The sequence below is a fragment of the Phyllobates terribilis genome, unplaced genomic scaffold, assembly GCF_046119375.1.
Source record: "Phyllobates terribilis strain yellow unplaced genomic scaffold, ASM4611937v1 Scaffold_10__3_contigs__length_209671492, whole genome shotgun sequence".
Lineage (NCBI taxonomy): Eukaryota > Metazoa > Chordata > Amphibia > Anura > Dendrobatidae > Phyllobates > Phyllobates terribilis.
The window spans coordinates 166,485,598-166,506,454 of record NW_027362770.1 but is presented as its reverse complement, the minus strand read 5'-3'; the positions used below and the strand labels follow the sequence as shown (position 1 = coordinate 166,506,454).

Below are 20,857 nucleotides of genomic sequence, written 5' to 3'. Positions count from 1 at the left end.
CTATCTATATATATCTATCTAGAATATTCTGCCTCCACATTTCTAAGAAAAATCTTGGACCCCTCACACCCTCGTACTTTGCGACACCTATTACAATCCCTAGGGCACCGGCATGGAGGTGAGCGCAGACTACACCGCCCTCTGCGTCTTGCAGCTAAACTATCTGTACAACCATCTAAAGATTTCAGTCCCCTCCACCAAAGAAACTAGGCCCAGATATCTGTAAAAAACTGCTAATTAGTTGTTTGTACTCATGAACCCCACACTGACAGCACAGCGAGGCCCACAGATGTGTATTTTCTCCAGTGTCACCCTGTAGATACGTTTTTTATGCTTCTAGATGTTTTTAAGGGACTAATTAACCCACAGTCAGGCGGGACTGATCGATTTTATTATATGATATTGTTGGAATTAGTGAGGGATACATCTTTAATTGAAGCAAAGATGGCCGCCAGGCAAAACGAGGGATGTCTGCACGTGCTCATACACTTTATACCTCCGAAAACCATTCTTTATCGTATTTGCAAGTTGACAGACTTATATATATATATATATATGTATGCATATGTATATATATAGATATACATATGATTATATTATATATGTATATATTATTTACTATTTATATATTTAAATTGTGTATATATATATATATATATTTATATATATTTATTTATTTATCTATTTATTTATTTATTTATTTTTAACATTCTTTGAGCCTAAAATAGCAGTGGAGGGGAATATATAGTTTTTGGATAAAAGGTGTGACTATAGCACAATATATAAATCAAGAATCAAAAAAATACAGAAAAAAAAAATATAAAAAAAAGACTTAACCAAGAATATTGAACATAGGACAATACGTTTTATGCGGCCTGTGGCCTAGTGATTTTATACGTGTATATATATATACACACACACATATATATATATATATATACTATATAGATTTATAATTTTTTTATATTCATATATATATACATACATATATATACATATTTTTACATATATATATATATAAATATACATATATATCCGTTATATGATATATAAATATAAATATATATATATATATATATATATATATATATATATAGTCACTAGACAGGCCACATAAAATGTATTGGCCTATAGCTGATATCCTTGGAGATACTATATATATATATGTTATATATATTTATACATAAATATATATTAGCGAAAATGTATTTTAAAACTAACCAACACGTTTTCAAAAATAGGGTCTCATGGCCTAAATAATTTTTCAAAAATGTAATAAGCAAAAAAAAAAAGAATGAAGAAATAAAAAAAAAATAACTTAATAAAATGAATCGGTCATTTTGAAATATAATATATATATATATATATATATATATATATATATATATATATATTCGCACATGGATCAATATGTACAGCGTTACTTATAATTCTCTTAACTGTGCTTCTGGGATCATTCGCCCAATGACGATTGCAGCCTCTCTCATATATAATAAATGAGGAGAAGGGATCATACAGCAGAATGAAAAAGAGCGGCAATGGAGGAGAAAAAAAAAACAAAAACAGAGAAAAAAAAAAAATGACGGGATAAAATCGATCAGAAGAAGAAGGCAGATGTCCGCTCCTCTGGTGGCTGCAGCCGGAGTATACTGTCGGCCCTGTACATCGTGCTGCAGCCCACCAGGCCCAGAGCGTTCCCCAATGTTTCTCCTCATGTATCACAATGTCCTAATCGGATTTTTCTAATACTCCACCACATAAAATACGTATAGTTTCATTCATTTTGCGGATCAGGTACATAAATCTCCCATATATTACCTATAGATAAACCTATATACTGAGAAGGCTGTACACGGCTATAGGGAAAGCTGTAGGGTCAGTGTAAGGGAAGGGGAATATCACAAGGAATAGCAATGGTTGTCCCTGTGCTATGTGCTGTCTTATATCACAAATATTACAGAATCAATATATATATGTATATATATGCATATATATATATCACTGGCAAGCCAACATATATATGTATAGTGCACAATATGTGGCCATCGACATACGCCACAATATTTTTGGCGCCAAATTAATCTACGGCCATATTATTTTACGGAAATACTAATACAGCCGAAAGAAAAGGATTTGCACTGTCGGGTAATGGTGGACTTTTACATATTTGTCATGTGATTATGATAAGTGCAGATAGATAAATCCACATGCTTTATATTTTTTATATAAATATATATATATATATAAATATACACACATCATACATACACACATTTATACGTGTGTGTGTGTATATGTAAATATCTCTTGTGTGTGTATATGTATATATATGAATGTGTGGTATATATATATGCGTGTGTATATATATATATATATATATATATATATATTAATGTGGGTTCATATATATGTACCTATATATATATATATATATATATATATATACACACACATCACACGTTCATATATTTATATACACAAAAGAGACAACTACATATATACACACACACGTATATATTACACACACATAACACGTTCATATGTATATGTACGAACATACAGACAAATACTTCATTAACCCTTTCGCGCCAAATACGCGCGCAGCAGGAAGAACTGACGTAGAAAAAAGTAATTTAATCTTTCTAAATCCATATTTGCTTTAGCCCCCCAAAAAATACAAAAAAAAGATAAACTCACAACTTTTCTTAAAATAAACTATTACAGCACACAAGTGTAACATACATATATATATATATATATATATATATGTGTGTGTGTATATATATATATATATATATATATATATATATATATACACATATATATATATCTGGGCGACTATGTCATAATATAAAAATCAATTAATGATGAAACTAAAAATGTAAAATATAGGAAAAAAAAGTGTCACCGAGCATATCGAACATAGGCCGATACAAATATATATATATAGATAGATATTTACACATATATATATATATATATATACACAAACATGTATAGCTATTTATACACACATACATATATATATATATATATATATACACAAACATGTATAGCTATTTATACACACATACATATATATACACATACATAGATATACACATATATATACACACACACATATATATATACATACATAAATATATACACACACATATATTTGTATATATATATATATACACACACACACATGTATATAACATCTACGTACATTCACGTATATCAATAACAGAAGAAAATACAAGTCACTAGGCCGAAACAGCATAACAACTAACAATAAATGGTCACGATATAAAACAATAAAAAAACAACAACAAAAAAAAACACGACTGATTGATCCAAAAGGGAGTAAGGTAAAGAGCTGCTGAGGACCCTGCACCACACAACACGACTCCACAACTCATTCATTCGATGAGATTTCCCCAAGTGAAATCCTACAAATGTCCAAAAAAAAACAAAAGACCAAAAAAAATACAATAACATAAAAATCACAGCAACCTCCTAAGAATAGCAGTCAACTTTTACAGCAAAAATCAGCCGACGCTTCCTTCCAATTTGTCGTCTATGACCATTTTTTTTTCTGCCCCCAGTGTGAAAATGAAAGTGTCAGTCTGGGAGACAAGACGAGAAGGATGTTATAGGGGAAATTCTCAGAAAAATCCTAATTAACAAGAACCCTAATTTTTTTTTTTTTTTTAAAAAGGGTTAAAAACAAAATAAACTGCTCTTCTTTTCCTCACCCGGGGAGGCGAAACCTTCCCAGGACTCTTGAGGTAAAAAGTTGCCAAAAAAAGAAGAAGAAAAATTAGGATATTTTTCAACACGACATTCGAAAGGAGAAGGAATGAGAGGTTCTTACCGAAGCTGACGGTGGATTCTCTCGTAGCTCGTAGAGGGGGGAAAAAAAGGGGGCAGATGCCCGAAATGCGTTCACCTTGCAGCAGCCTTGCTCCTGTGAAAAGCAGAGACAAGAGCAGACTCAGAGATCAGTTTCTGCAAGTGCTTGCAGGCCTGTAAGAGCTGGAAGGCGGTCCTTACCTAGCAACTAGCCTCAGATTCTCGACAGCGTGCGTTCCTCTTGCCACCACTACCCCTTGGCTACCAGCACCCAGCAACGACAGAAGGCTCAGAGGGGCTGGCATGAAAAGCGAAGAAAGACAGAGAAGCGGGGAGGGAGAAAAGAGACAGAGAGAAGCGTGTTAAGCTCGTCTGGCAGTTAACAAGTCCTGAATGAAGAATGTTAGCAAACAGACAAACAGCATATCTGGTGCATGTTAATGGTCCGACCGACTCCACTACTTAATTATGAATTATTCAGCAGGCGGAAAAAAAAAAGACCCCCGCCCCCTTTAACGCTAACTCACGCCTTTAACTGCGTAAAAAAAAAAAAATTCCCTCCTGTACCTATATACTGTAAATATCTATACGGGCACCTTGACGTGCGTCGGAGTCGCCCGTTCCGTGCCAAATGTTGCAGCCGTTGCTGTTGTTGTTGTTGTTGTTTACTGCCATTTTCCATCCATCTTTGCCGCCTATTTTTTTTTTTCTTTCTGTTCCCCTTTTGTCTCGAAACTGGCACCTGTCCCAGGCAGTGCATTACTACGCACACGCAAATGCCGTCCAACCAAACCCCCCCCCCACCCAAAAAGTAAAAAAACCCCGAAAAAGCAGTATTCCCTTTGTAGCCACTGTCGAATTCGAAGAGGAAACAGAACTATCCATCCTTTTAGTTAGGTGGCGTTGGTCCGCGGTCGATTGGGGGAGGGGGGTGCGAAAGAAAAACGGAAAAGGGCGTATCGTTTTCCCGACGGGTAAGTGCGTCACAATTCGTTATAAATAATTTTAAAAAATGTAAAAAAAACGGACGTAGGCGGGAGGGAAGCAAATTGGCACAGATCGATATATTGTTAAGAAAAATAAATCAATTTTCGGTAAAAAAAACCCCCAAAACAACAACATAAAAACGTCAAGAAAAAGTGAAGCTGCAAATAGGAGAAGAAGGAAAAATTAGAAAGGTGAATGAAGCAGGGGGTTAAAATAAAAGGAACGAGAAAAATTATCCTATTCGTTGCAACAGAAAAAAAGTTGTACCCTGGCACAAGCCATCTGAAGGGGAGGCCCTTGCAGCAGGAATGCAACCGGCAGCAGTAGCTATTTGCAGACTTCCATCTCCCCCTTGCAAGTGACTAGAGCAGTCTGCCTTAGAAAGAGGAGGAGTACGTGAGCTAGCGAAAGAGATGGGTTAGTGCTGATGATGAAACAGAGGCACGGCCCTGCGTGAGCAAGCTCCTTGTGAACACACGTACCCTCACACACATACTGCATGAACCCAGACAACAGCCAGCACCGCCAGCACTACTATACAAGCACGAAGACACAAAGCATGTGCACCGATATAGCCACAGAGCTGGGTTCAGGTGTATGTATGTGTGCATACTTGTGTGTATGTATATATATATGTATATATACATATAAATATGTATGGAAATATACATGCATACTGTATATACACATGCACACACACATAGCGCATGAACCTAAACAACAGCCAGTACAAGCATGCAGACACAAAGCATGTGCACCGCTATAGCCGCAGAGCTGGGATCAGGTGTATGTATGTGTGTGTATGTATATATATATATATATATATATATATATATACATACGTAAAAATATGTAGGGAAATAAATATACATACATATTCACATGCATATATACACATGTACACACATGACGCATGAACCCAAACAACAGCCAGAACAAGCACGAAGACACAAAGCATGTGCACCGATATAGCCGCAGAGCTGGGTTCAGGTGTATGTATGTGTGCATACGTGTGTGTATGTATATATATATGTATATATACATATAAATATGTATGGAAATATACATGCATACTGTATATACACATGCACACACACATAGCGCATGAACCTAAACAACAGCCAGTACAAGCATGCAGACACAAAGCATGTGCACCGCTATAGCCGCAGAGCTGGGATCAGGTGTATGTATGTGTGTGTATGTATATATATATATATATATATATATACATACGTATAAATATGTAGGGAAATAAATATACATACATATTCACATGCATATATACACATGTACACACATGACGCATGAACCCAAACAACAGCCAGAACAAGCACGCAAGCACAAAGCATGTGCACCGCTATAGCCGCAGAGCTTGGATCAGGTGTATGTACAGTACAGACCAAAAGTTTGGACACACCTTCTCATGTAAAGATTTTTCTGTATTTTCATGACTATGAAAATCGTACATTCACACTGAAGGCATCAAAACTATGAATTAACACATGTGGAATTATATACTTAACAAAAAAGTGTGAAACAACTGAAAATATGTCTTATATTCTAGGTTCTTCAAAGTAGCCACCTTTTGCTTTGATGACTGCTTTGCCCACTCTTGGCATTCTCTTGACGAGCTTCAAGAGGTAGTCACCGGAAATGGTCTTCCAACAATCTTGAAGGAGTTCCCAGAGATGCTTAGCACTTGTTGGCCCTTTTGCCTTCACTCTGCGGTCCAGTTCACCCCAAACCATCTCGATTGGGTTCAGGTCTGGTGACTGTGGAGGCCAGGTCATCTGGCGTAGCACCCCTTGACTCTTCTCATTGGTCAAATAGCCCTTACACAGCCTGGAGGTGTGTTTGGGGTCGTTGTCCTGTTGAAAAATAAATGATGGTCCAACTAAACGCAAACCGGATGGAATAGCATGCCGCTGCAAGATGCTGTGGTAGCCTTGCTGGTTCAGTATGCCTTCAATTTTGAATAAATCCCCAACAGTGTCACCAGCAAAGCACCCCCACACCATCATACCTCCTCCTCCATGCTTCACGGTGGGAACCAGGCATGTAGAGTCCATCCGTTCACCTTTTCTGCGTTGCACAAAAACACGGTGGTTGGAATCAAAGATCTCAAATTTGGACTCATCAGACCAAAGCACAGATTTCCACTGGTCTAATGTCCATTCCTTGTGTTCTTTAGCCCAAAAAAGTCTCTTCTGCTTGTTGCCTGTCCTTAGCAGTGGTTTCCTAGCAGATATTTTACCACGAAGACTTGCTGCACAATGTCTCCTCTTAACAGTTGTTGTAGAGATGTGTCTGCTGCTAGAACTCTGTGTGGCATTGACCTGATCTCTAATCTGAGCTGCTGTTAACCTGCGATTTCTGAGGCTGGTGACTCGGATAAACTTATCCTCAGAAGCAGAGGTGACTCTTGGTCTTCCTTTCCTGGGGCGGTCCTCATCTGAGCCAGTTTCTTTGTAGCGCTTGATGGTTTTTGCGACTGCACTTGGGGACACTTTCAAAGTTTGCCCAATTTTTTGGACAGACTGACCTTCATTTCTCAAAGTAATGATGGCAACTCGTTTTTCTTTACTTAGAATTTGTATTATGGCAAGAAAAAAGCAGCTAACAGTTTACTCAGAAGGACTATCAGCTGTGTATCCACCTGACTTCTGCACAACACAACTGATGGTCCCGACCCCATTTATAAGGCAAGAAATCCCACTTATTAAACCTGACAGGGCACACCTGTGAAGTGAAAACCATTTCCGGTGACTACCTCTTGAAGCTCATCAAGAGAATGCCAAGAGTGGGCAAAGCAGTCATCAAAGCAAAAGGTGGCTACTTTGAAGAACCTAAAATATAAGACATATTTTCAGTTGTTTCACACTTTTTTGTTAAGTATATAATTCCACATGTGTTAATTCATAGTTTTGATGCCTTCAGTGTGAATGTACAATTTTCATAGTCATGAAAATACAGAAAAATCTTTAAATGAGAAGGTGTGTCCAAACTTTTGGTCTGTACTGTATATATATATATATATATATATATATATATACGTATAAATATGTATGGAAATATACATATATATACACATACACACGCATATACACATATACATTTGCACACACACATACCGCATAAACCCAAACAACAGCCAGTACAAGCACGCAGACACAAAGCATGTGCACTGCTATGTCCGCAGAGCTGGGATCAGTTGTATGTATGTGTGCGTACGTGTGTGTATGTATATATATATATACATATATATATACATATAAATATGTATGGAAATATATATATACATACATATACACATGCACACACACTTACCGCATAAACCCAAACAACAGCCAGTACAAGCACTCTGACACAAAACATGTGCACCGCTATAGCGCAGAGCTGGGATTAGGTGTATGTATGTGTGCGTATGTGTGTGTACGTATAAATATGTATGGAAATATATATACAATAATACACATATACATATGCATATGCACACACACATACCTCATGAAACCAAACAGCCAGTATAAGCACGCAGACACAAAGCATGTGCACCACTATAGCCGCAGAGCTGGGATCAGGTGTATGTGTGCGTGTGTACATGTGTGTATGTATATATTGTAAGACGGCCGTCGGACAGGTCCTTGAGGGAAGATATGTATCATTGAGGTTGATAGCTTCTGTGATGTAAACCCAGGAAAGCATGCTCTGGCACATGTAGTGCTGAGAAGGTTAATAGGGCGTATCAGGGCCGGTTTTTACAAGCAGTCAAAAGAGATGTGAGGGAATGGCTACTCACATATCCCCACCCCAGGGCGTGGTTTTGGTAAATAAAATGGAGACCGAGTGTCTCATTCAGTGTCTGTGGCTGGAGGTGTGGAGACCTCCAGCGTGTTTGTGCTAAAGGACACTGACCGTGAGTGGACAAATCCGCCATATTGTATGGACTGTTTATTTTCTGTTTGTTACTTGTGCCGGACAAGGCTGTGTTTCGTTTACTTCTAAGAGTGTGGTTTATGAAGTTGCAATAAACCTGCCTTGGACGTTTTAAAGAAACCGCTTCCTGTGCCTACCGTGAGTACAAACACTACAATATATATACGTATAAATATGTATGGGAATATGTATGGAAATATATATACAGTGCCTTGTGAAAGTATTTGGCCCCATTGAACTTTTCTACCTTTTGCCACATTTCTGGCTTCAAACATAAAGATATAAAATTCTAATTTTTTGGGGAAGAATCAACAACAAGTGGGACACAATCGTGAAGTGGAACGAAATTTATTGGATATTTTAAACTTTTTTAACAAATTAAAAACTGAAAAGTGGGGCGTGCAATATTATTCAGCCCCCTTGAGTTAATACTTTGTAGCACCACCTTTTGCTGCGATTACAGCTGCAAGTCGCTTGGGGTATGTCTCTATCAGTTTTGCACATCGAGAGGCTGAAATTCTTGCCCATTCTTCCTTGCAAAACAGCTCGAGCTCATTGAGGTTGGATGGAGGGCGTTTGTGAACAGCAGTTTTCAGCTCTTTCCACAGATTCTCGATTGGATTCAGGTCTGGACTTTGACTTGGCCATTCTAACACCTGGATACGTTTATTTTTGAACCATTCCATTGCAGATTTTGCTTTATGTTTGGGATCATTGTCTTGTTGGAAGATAAATCTCCATCCCAGTCTCAGGTCTTTTGCAGACTCCAACAGGTTTTCTTCCAGAATGGTCCTGTATTTGGCTCCATCCATCCTCTCATCAATTTTAACCATCTTCCCTGTCCCTGCTGAAGAAAAGCCGGCCCAAACCATGATGCTGCCACCACCACCATGTTTGACAGTGGGGATGGTGTTTTGAGGGTGATGAGCTGTGTTGCTTTTACGCCAAACATATTGTTTTGCATTGTGGCCAAAAAGTTCGATTTTGGTTTCATCTGACCAGAGCACCTTATTCCACATGTTTGGTGTGTCTCCCAGGTGGCTTGTGGCAAACTTCAAACGAGACTTTTTATGGATATCTTTGAGAAATGGCTTTCTTCTTGCCACTCTTCCATAAAGGCCAGATTTGTGCAGTGTACGACTGATTGTTGTCCTATGGACAGACTCTACCACCTCAGCTGTAGATCTCTGCAGTTCATCCAGAGTGATCATGGGCCTTTTGGCTGCATCTCTGATCAGTCTTCTCCTTGTTCGAGATGAAAGTTTAGAGGGACGGCTGGGTCTTGGTAGATTTGCAGTGGTCTGATACTCCTTCCATTTCAATATGATCGCTTGCACAGTGCTCCGTGAGATGTTTAAAACTTGGGAATTCTTTTTGTATCCAAATCCGGCTTTAAACTTCACCACAACAGTATCTCGGACCTGCCTGGTGTGCTCCTTGGTCTTCATGATGCTCTCTGCACTTGAAACAGAACCCTGAGACTATCAGAGAGTAGGTGCATTTATACGGAGACTTGATTACACACAGGTGGATTCTAGTTATCATTACCAGTCATTTAGGACAACATTGGATCCTTCAGAGATCCTCACTGAACTTCTGGAGTGAGTTTGCTGCACTGAAAGTAAAGGGGCCGAATAATATTGCTTGCCCCACTTTTCAGTTTTTAATTTTTTTAAAAAGTTTAAAATATCCAATAAATTTCATTCCACTTCACGATTGTGTCCCACTTGTTGTTGATTCTTCCCCCAAAAAATAGAATTTTATATCTTTATGTTTGGAGCCAGAAATGTGGCAAAAGGTAGAAAAGTTCAAGGGGGCCAAATACTTTCACAAGGCACTGTACATATATATATACACATATATACACATACACATGCATATACACATATACATATGCACACACACATACCACATTAACCCAGACAACAGCCAGTACAAGCATACAGACACAAAGCATGTGCACCACTATAGCTGGAGAGGTGGGATCAGGTGTATGTATGTGTGCGTACGTGTGTGTATGTATATATATATGTACAGATGTATAACTATGTATGGAAATATATATACATACATATACACATGCATATATACATATGCACACACACATACCACATGAACCCAAACAACAGCCAGTACAAGCACATAGACACAAAGCATGTGCACCGCTTAAGCCGAAGAGCTGGGATCAGGTGTATGTATGTGTGCGTACGTGTATGTATATATACATATGTATAAATATGTATGGAAATATATATTACATATATATATATATTATATATATATATATATATATATATATATATATATGCACACACACATACCGCATGAACGCAGGCAACAAAAGCATGTGCACCGCAGACCTGGGATCGGGTGTATCTATGTGTGCATTTGTGCATGTACGTGTGTGTGTGTGTGTATATATATATATATATATATATATGTATGGAAAGATATATATATACCTACATATATACATATACACGCATATGCACATATACATATGCATACACATATATACAAAATATACACACACACATACACAAACATATAGAGATACATTCTCACATACAAACAAATATACACATACACACATTTATACACACATACACAAATATTTAAACATATGTACATAAATATGTACACAAATACACTAAAGTATATACACACATATACATAACACACACATACTGTATACATAAACATACACGCACACATAAATGAACACATACACACATATACATGCACACAAATAAATAAATATGTACACAAATACACTCAGCTATTCATACATATACACAACATATACACACATGTATACTCACACATATATATACAGTATACACACACAAATATACATATACAGTATACACATACATATACACACATATACACATAACTATACATGCGCACATATAAATACACTTACTGTATATACACAAATATATATATCTATATACACATACACACACACATATCCAGTACATATACACTTACAGTCATTGCCGAAAGTGTTGGCACCCTTGAAAGTTCCAGAAAATGAAGTATTTCTCCCAGAAAATTATTGCAATTACACGTTTTGTTATACACACGTTTATTTCCTTTGTGTGTATTGGAACAACACAAAAAACAGAGAAAAAAAGGCAAATTGGACATAATTTCACACAAAACCCCAAAAATGAACTGGACAAAATTAATATTTGGTTGCACACTCTTTGGAATAAATAACTGCAATCAATCGCTTCCTATAACCATCAACAGCTTCTTACATCTCTCAGCTGGAATTTTGGACTCTTCGTTTTCAAACTGCTCCAGGTCTCTCATATTTGAAGGCGTCTTCTCCCAGCAGCAATTTTAAGATCTCTCCACAAGTGTTCAATGGGATTTAGATCATTGCTGCAAAATTCAGAATTCTCCACTGCTTTGTTTCCATCCATTTCTGGGGGCTTTTTGAAGTATGTTTGGGGTCATTGTCCTGCTGGAAGACCCATGACCTAGGACGCAAACCCAGCTTTCTGACACTGGTTACTACACTGTGACCCAAAATCCTTTGGTAATCATAATATTTCATGATGCCTTCCACACAGTCAAGGCACCCAGTGCCAGAGGCAGCAAAGCAACCCCAAAACATATTTGAACCTCCACCATATTTGACTGTAGGTGCTATGTTCTTTTCTTTGTAGGCCTCATTCTGTTTTCGGTAAACAGTAGAATGATGTGCTTTACTAAAAAGCTCTATCTTGGTCTCATCTGTCCACAAAATGCTTTCCCAGAAGTATTTTAGCTTACACATGTACATTTTGGCAATCTGCAGTCTAGGATTTTTATGTTTCTGTATCAGCAGTGGGGTCCTCCTGGGTATCCTACCAAAGTGTGTCATTACATTCAAATGTCGAAAGATAGTTTGGGCTGATACTGATGCACCCTGAGCCTGCAGGACAGTTTGAATTTCTTTGGAACTTGATTGGGGCTGCTTATCCACCATCCGGACTATCCTGTGTTGCAACCTTTCATCAATTTTTCTCTGCCGTCCACATCCATGTGTGGCGCCCCTGAGGGTTCAGTCGCCACAGGGGTACTGCACCTCAGACCGAGGTGTGATATCCCCTCTCCGAGGTAAGGAAGGAGCACCTCTCAGGACTCAGCCATCCATCCAACACTACACCTCTCACACCTGAGGGGCGCTTTAAGGCACCAGGGTGCTGCCCCAGCCGGGATAAGAGGAGATGGGGGGAACCAAAAGATAGGGGGAACCATGTAGTGGAAGAGGGTGGAGGACGCACCTTTAGGTAACGCCACCAAATTCATATTTAATAAACGGCCATCTTGGGCTTATGGTCTTTGATTGTGATCTTCATCACTGAACATGGCTTTCTGTGTGAACCTGCAGCTGATTGAGGATACACGGTCCTCGTGCTCTGGCCTTGAGGCGAGGAGCGGGCTAGAGTTAACGGCTGCCTCTACCCGGTCAAGGTCCCTACCTAAGAAGGCCTGGAGGGGAGTAGCGGAGAAAAGCTCCACAGGCAAAAGGATCCCAGGGGGATGCAGACGGAGCGGCATACGCCACCTGTCCTCACTATTCTGGCCTAGCCAGAGGGACTCCTGCTGCAAAAGGGGTACCGGCCCCCGATATCTGACTCTGTCACTTCAAGTCTTAGTCAGAGAAGCCCGGAGGCTCAGTGGATCCCACCGGGTAACGGACAGAGCGGAGTCGCCACCCATACCCTTGTTCTGTGCATAGACCAGAGGTAGGCCCGGCCTTAGTACACGTACCACCTACGGACAGGAGAGGACCTAGTGGGAAAGTCTAGGAACACTCTGGTGCGGGGGGGTCCTGATTCATGCACCCGAACTACCCGGAGTGCGCTGAACCCCTTCCTGGTGGCCGCAGCCCGCCGTGAGGAGCAAGGAGAAGCCTTGCAGCTGACACCTAACAACGTGAGTAAAGCTTGGAAGACTGCATCCATTGCCTCCGGTCCCTTATTTCAGCGCGACACCACACCGCACCACCCACTACGATCCCCCTAATCCGTCTTCTCTGCCCTGAGGCCCTGCTCCGCCTGTGGGGAGTAGTACCATCTGCTGCTGCCCCGACATCTCACCTCAGAGGACTGCCGCAGCGCTGGTAGCGAATCACCAGACTCCACAGGTGGCGTAGTCAATACATCCACTCGATTACCACCGTCCCTCCTAGCCCATATTTTTGATGTGACGACCCTGGGCACAGAACGGGTCCAGGCCACGACTGCAACCCCCAACATCTGACCCGGCTCCGAGTACCCTCATCTCTCAGGGTGGGCTAGCGAGTAGCGAAGTAGGCGTCACATACTGACAATAGCTACAGTGCCATGGGTTGTAAACTGTAGCATCGGCGTCTCTGCCCCTTGCCAGGCAGAGACGCCGTCCCACTCACCTCCTCGCTCCCCGCGCTCCCCGCTCTGCGTTCTCCAGCGCTCCTCTTCCTGCTGCCGGCGCGCGCAGCTCCCCGGGCACAGTGCTTAGGGCGCGCGCTCCCTCCCTCTTAAAGGGGCCACGCGCGCCGTCCTAAGGAGTCCCCGGCCAATAGCCGAGTGTCCTCCCATATATAAGGCACCTCCTCCAAAATGGAGGTGCCCGAGCAACAGTTGTCGCACAGTATACTTACCTATGCTTCAGCCCTCAGGTCCCACTGCTAGCCTGCCTGTTACCTGCCTGTTACCTGCCAGCCCGCTTACCTGGAAGCACCTGCCTGTTACCTGCCTGTTACCTGCCGTGCCAGCCGGCCCGCTTACCTGGAAGCACCTGCCTGTTACCTGCCTGTTACCTGCCGTGCCTGCCAGCCCGCTTACCTGGAAGCACCTGTCTGTTACCTGCCGTACCTGCCAGCCCGCTTAACTGGAAGCACCCGCCGTCACTTGCCGTGACCACCTGCCGAGCCTACCCGGAGGCCCCTGCCATCACTTGCCGTGACCACCTGCCAGCCTACCTAGAGACTCCTGCCGTCACTTGCCGTGTCTACCTGATAGCCTACCTGGAGGCTTCTGCTCGCCAGCCTGCCTGCTGTGCCCATCTGCAATTCCGGTCAGTCCCTGCCATCTGTACCGTGGGAGTCACCTGCTCCCTTACAAGGTCGTCCCCAGAGTAGCACCTGGTCCCTCTGCTCGGTCCCTCCCTGGTCACGGAGTCGTTAGCCGCCGTATGACCAGGGTCCGTCTGAGTTGATACTTAGTTACGCCCCTCTGGGTCCCTCCTTGCACCGCAGCACAGAGGTTCCACCTCCCGGACCAGTAACATAAACTTTGGACAAAAGAACATCATGATCTCTCGAGATGGACTTGTAACCTTGAGATTGTTGATATTGTTCAACAATTTTGGTTCTCAAGTCCTCAGACAGTTCTCTTCTCCTCTTTCTGTTCTCCATGGTTAATGTGGCACACACAGACACACAATGCAAAGATTGAGTCAACTTATCCCCTTTTTATCTATTTTCAGGTGTGATTTTCATATTGCCCAACCTGTTACTTGCCACAGGTGAATGCGAACGAGCATCCCAGGCTTGAAACAAAGTTGTTTACCCACAATTTTGGAAAGATGTCAACAATTTTTTCCTGCCCATTTTTGAAATTATGTCGAAGTTGACTTTTTTTTCTCTGTTTTTTTGTGTTGTTCCAATACACACAAGGGAAATAAATATGTGTATAGCAAAACGTGTAATTGCAAACATTTTCTGGGAGAACTACTCGAATAATTTCAGGGGTGCCAACACTTTCGGCCAAGACTGTATATACACACATATATATAATATATATACACAAATACACACACAAATACATACACACTTATACACACAAATATATATAATACATACACATATACATACACACAAATATGTATACACACATATACACACAAACATATAAATATACACATATGCACACACAAACACCGTACATACTGGTACAGCTGCACCCTCACCAGGATCCATTTGCTGGAACCCAGCCTCTATAGTACCCTTATTATTCACCCCAATGACTGCTAGATTTCCTGGTAAATATTAACTCGGCATTGTTCCGCTCCTTCCTCATATACTAACTACCTCCTGCAGGGAAAAAAAATGAAAATGCCCTCAGGCCCATACTGTTATATACTGCCAGTGTATACGAGTTGTTATTATTTCAGTAATAATTAAAGGGCTGATTGTATTAAGCGTCTGTAAGAAGCATGGTGTCAGCAATAACTATAGATACATACACACATATCTGTATACTATATAGACATGTCGATATACAGTACTGAGCAAAAGTTTTAATAAGAAGCTTTCAAAAATAGAAGTATTAATAGTTTATTCTTATCAATTTTGCAAAATGGAAAGTGTATGAACTAAAGAGAAATCTAAATCCTATCAATATTTGGTGACCGCCCTTTGCCTTCATCACATCTTCTAGGTACTTGTACTTTCACATAATTTTTGAAGGAACTCGGCAGGAGGTTGTCCCAAACATCTTGGAAAACCACCACAGAGCATGAGGCTCTTACAAATCCTTCTGTCTCTTCATGTGATCCCAGACAGACTGGATGATGTGAGATCAGGGCTCTGTGGGGGCCGAATCATCATTTCCAGGACTTCTTGTTCTTAATGACATTGGCTAGATGTTTGGGGTCGTTGTCCTGCTGCAGAAAAAAAATTAGAGCCAATCAGACGCCTCCCTGATGGTGTTATATGATGGGGAAGTATGTGCCTGTATTTCTCAGTATTGAGGACACCATTAATTCTGACAAAATCCCAACTTACATTTGCTGAAACGCAGCCCCAAACTTTTCAGGACTCTCCCCCACTGTTCCTGCAGACCCTCATTATTGTGCCGTTCTTCAGACCTTCAGGGAACAAACTGCCTTCTGTTACAGCCAAATATTTCACATTGTAAGTCCTTAGTCCAGAGCACCTGCTGCCATTTTCTGCAGCCCAGTTCCTATGTTTTTGTCGATAGTTGAGTCACTTGGCCTTGTTTCCTTGTCAAATGTATGGGCTTTTTGGCAGCAATTTTTGCATGGAGACCACTTCTGGTCAGACTTTTCCGGACAGTAGATGAGTGTAGCTGAGTCTCACTGGTTGCTGCCAGTTCTGAGCTGGTGGCACTGCTGGACATCTTCTAATTTTGAAGGTAAGTAAGCATGATGTGTCTTTCATCTGCTGCACTAAGATTCCTTGGCTGACCACTAGGTCAAGATCCCTGTCGTTATCCATGTCTTGGTGATTTTTCTAAAGAGTTTGAACATGTTGAAATCCCAGGCTGCTTTGAAATCTTTACCTGAGAGAAACCTTGCTGATGCAGTATAACAACCCTATGTCTAGTTGCTGTGCTTAATCTTGAAATGGTATATGACCTGTGACATGAAAGAACAAAGTCCTGGAAGTGATGATCCGGCCCCACAGAGCCCTAAGCTTCCTGTTAATGCAGTGTTAATTAGTGGTGAGCAAATTTGTTTGGCACTTCAAATTCGTGTTTGTGTTCGGGTTTCCGGCTTGTTCGCGACAAAAAAAATCGGCTCTGCCCACGAACATCCCTGATTTGCCACACTGTCACGCAGATAATCTGTGTCACAGCGTGGCAAATCAGGGATGTTCGTGGGTGGAGCCGATTTTTTGGCGCAAACAAGCCTGAAGCACGAACACGAACCCAAATTTGAAATGCCAAACAAATTCGCTCAACACTAGTCTTAATAAATTCCAATGAAAAAGCTTTCTGTGCCTACCTCAAATGCAGTCGAGTGGGTACAAACCCTACATTTGGTGCTACAAGCACAGGCATGAATTCCAACTGTGTCCTGGGTGAAGGCCGCCAGCCAGCCAGGGACGTCCGGCAGCATGGAGAAGCTGATAAAGCAACTGGTGCAGGCTAATTTCAAGCAGCAACAGATATGGCAGCAGCAGCAGCAGCAGCAGATGCAGCAGCAGATGGAGCTCCTAGCCGAGGTGATCCTTGGCAGGACAATCGCCCCACTCCCAAGTCCAGGTGATGACTCACACGTGAGGAAGAGGGTAAGAAGAGCCTTACAAAAGATGACCCCAGGTGATGACGGCAGTCCTAACAATTTTTGAAAGGGTGGTGGAGCAGGAGAGATTGCCTCTGGAGCAGTGGGCGTAGGTTCTGGCACCATATTTAACAGGGGAGCCCCAGAAGGCCTATTATGACCTGGCCTTGCAGGACACAAAAGAGTATATCAAGTTGAAGACTGAGATTTTGGCACGTTTATGAGTGACTCTGACTGTCAGGGCGCAACGGGTGCACCACTGGGCCTATTACAGTGACAAACCTCCCCGGTCTCAAATGTTTGACCTCCTACACCCGGTCCAAAAGTGGTTACAACCGGAATACAGTTGATGGAGAGGGTCGTCATGGACATGTTCATAAACTCCATTCTGAGGCAACTGCAATCCTGGGTTGCTCAGGGAGATCCCCATAATGCCAATGACCTGGTGGGGTTAGTGGAAAGGTACCAGGTGGTCGGGAGTGCTTTGGGGAAGCAAGCGGTCATAGCATCTCCATACTGGGGTTCCCAAAGGGGGGTGGACACCCAAAAGAGGGGAACTAGAGCCACATCTGCGGGGCATATAAGAGCTCAGGAGGGGTCTGAGTTGATGCCAAAAGCCCCATCCAATAACGTAATTTGTTGGAGATGTCACACCCCGGATAACATAGCCGCCCGTTGCCCCATGATCAATGAGCCAATGGACTGCAGCATAGGACAGCGCAGCTCATACTTGGCATATCCTGCCTACAGTGCTGTCCCTGAACCAGGCGAGGGACCGCAGGCGTGCCCCGTGTCAGTGAATGGAGTGCAATTGACTGGTCTGTTGGACTCGGGGAGTTTGGTAACCCTACTGAGGGCCACAATTCCTCATCAGCTGATTCCGGGGAAAAGGGTGGGCGTCCGCTGTATCCATGGAAATGCTAAGGACTAGGCAGCATGGTGGCTCAGTGGTTAGCACTGCAGCCTTGCAGCCCTGGGGTCATTGGTTCAAATCCCACCAAGGACAACATCTACAAGGAGTTTGTATGTTCTCCCCGTGTATGCGTGGTTTTCCTCCGGGTTCTCCGGTTTCCTCCCAAACTCCAAAGACTTACTGATAGGGAATGTAGATTGTGAGCCCCAATGGGGACAGTGCCGATAATGTCTGTAAATTGTCTAAATTGTAAAGCGCTGCGGAATATGTTGGCGCTATATAAATAAAAAGATTATTATTAAGGGCTACCCTGTGGCTCGAGTGGTCATAGGCACAAATTGTGGCGCCGAGTTCCATGTGGTGGGTGTATTCAAGGACCTGTTGCACCCTGTTATAATAGGGCAGGATTTTGCCTTGTTTTCGGACTTGTGGGGGAAAGAGAGGAAGCCGGGTTGTCCAGACAGCCAGGTCGCTCCTAAAGAAGACTCGTCGCAGGCAGCACCTGACGGGTTTCCCTTATATTTGCTTGTTGGAGATGAGGATGAGGCAGCACTCCGGAGGACAACATCCCTGAGCTGGAGGTGTCTGGGAGAAACTTTGGAACCGCCCAACCCAGGGACTTAACTCTAAAAGGGGTGTTTGATAATGTCACTGTTCTTAATGGTGTTGCTCAAAAGCCGGAGGCTGACACCCGATATCTGTACTTTGCCGTAAATGGGGAGTTACTATATCAGGCCTCGAAGCTCAGAGAGGAAGTAATCTAGCAGCTACTAGTGCCAGGGCCGTACAGACAAAGAGTGTTAGATATGGCCCATGCACATGTCTTAGGTGGTCATCTGGGGGTAGAGAAAACCCAGGAAAAGATCCTACAGAGGTTCTACTGGCCCGGTTGTCACAGAGAGATCGTGAATTATTGTAGGTCCTGCCCCACCTGCCAACTTACCTCCCCTATGGCCCACTTCCGTAGCCCCTTAGTGCCACTGCCTATCATTGAGGTCCCATTCGATCGCATCACCATAGATCTAGTGGGACCCCTGATCAAGTCCGCCAGAGGACATCAGTATATCCTGGTGGTACTGGACTATGCTACACAGAACCTGGAGGCCGTAGCACTATGAAACTCCTTTGTCAAGTGCATAGCCCGGGAGTTGGTTCACATCTTTTCTAGAATGGGGTTGCCTAAGAAGATCCTAACGGACCAAGCCCCATTTATGTCAAGGGTGAAGAGGGAGTTGCAAATCATACAACTCAATACATAAGTCTACTACCTCCAGACAGACGTGGAGTGGTTTAATAAAACCTTGAAGGCCATGTTCAAGAAGGTCGTATAGAAAAATGGCCGGGACTGGGACTGTCTACTGCCATACCTTCCGTTCTCCATCAGAGAAGTCCCGCAGGCCTCTATTGGATTATCCCCTTTTGAGCTGTTATATGGTCAACATCCCCACGGACTCCTGGATGTAGGAAAGGAGACCTGGGAGGCGGAGTCTACACCCTACAGGAGTGTAATTGAACATGTGGCCCGGATGCCGAGGTGATGCCCATTGTGAAAGAACACCTCCCCAAAGCACAAGAGGCACAATCAAGGGTGTACAATAGATGAGCCAGGGTGAGACACTTCAACCCTGGGGATTGGGTACTGGTGCTGGTACCTACGATGGAGAGCAAATTCCTGGCCAAGTGGAAGGGCCCCTATGAAGTAGTTGAAAAGGTTGGTGATGTAAACTATAAAACTATAAAGTCCACCAACCATGGAGAAGGAAACACTACCAGGTGTACCACGTCAACCTAATTAAGCCATGGCGAGATAGGGAGCCACTGGAAGCTCCGTGTTTGGTGGCGAAGTCTGAAGCCAATGTGGAGGAGGTCAAGGTGGCAGACTTGCTGTCACGTGCACAAAAGCAACAGTGCCGAGAGTTGCTACAGCGGAACAGAGACCTCTTCTCTGAACTACCGGGGTGTACTCGGATCATAGAGCATGAGGTTCTTACGGAGCCTCATATACGAGTAAATATGAAGCCATTTCGGATTCCTGAAGCTTGCTGAGAGGTGATCTCGAAAGAGGTGAAGCGGATGCTGAGTCTGGGAATCACTGAAGAGTCCAAGTCCCATTGTCTTAGTGCTGAAAACAGATGGAGAATGGCGGTTTTGCAATGAATTTAGGAAGCTCAACAA

At 42.4% G+C, this 20,857-nt stretch overlaps 1 protein-coding gene across 1 annotated transcript in view; it reads right to left on the bottom strand.

The window, feature by feature from the left end:
* LOC141164065 (uncharacterized) overlaps positions 1–17,546 on the bottom strand; it is a 110,728-nt gene extending 93,182 nt beyond the window's left edge. The window contains exons 1-6 of the mRNA XM_073649227.1: positions 17,491–17,546; positions 7,036–7,440; positions 6,570–6,906; positions 5,092–5,200; positions 4,107–4,226; positions 3,860–3,978 (exon numbers count right to left, since the gene is read on the bottom strand). Coding sequence (XP_073505328.1) covers positions 3,860–3,978; positions 4,107–4,226; positions 5,092–5,200; positions 6,570–6,906; positions 7,036–7,440; positions 17,491–17,546 — 1,146 coding nt within the window. The remainder of the gene's footprint in view (positions 1–3,859; positions 3,979–4,106; positions 4,227–5,091; positions 5,201–6,569; positions 6,907–7,035; positions 7,441–17,490) is intronic.
* Between the last annotated feature and the right edge of the window lie 3,311 nt (positions 17,547–20,857).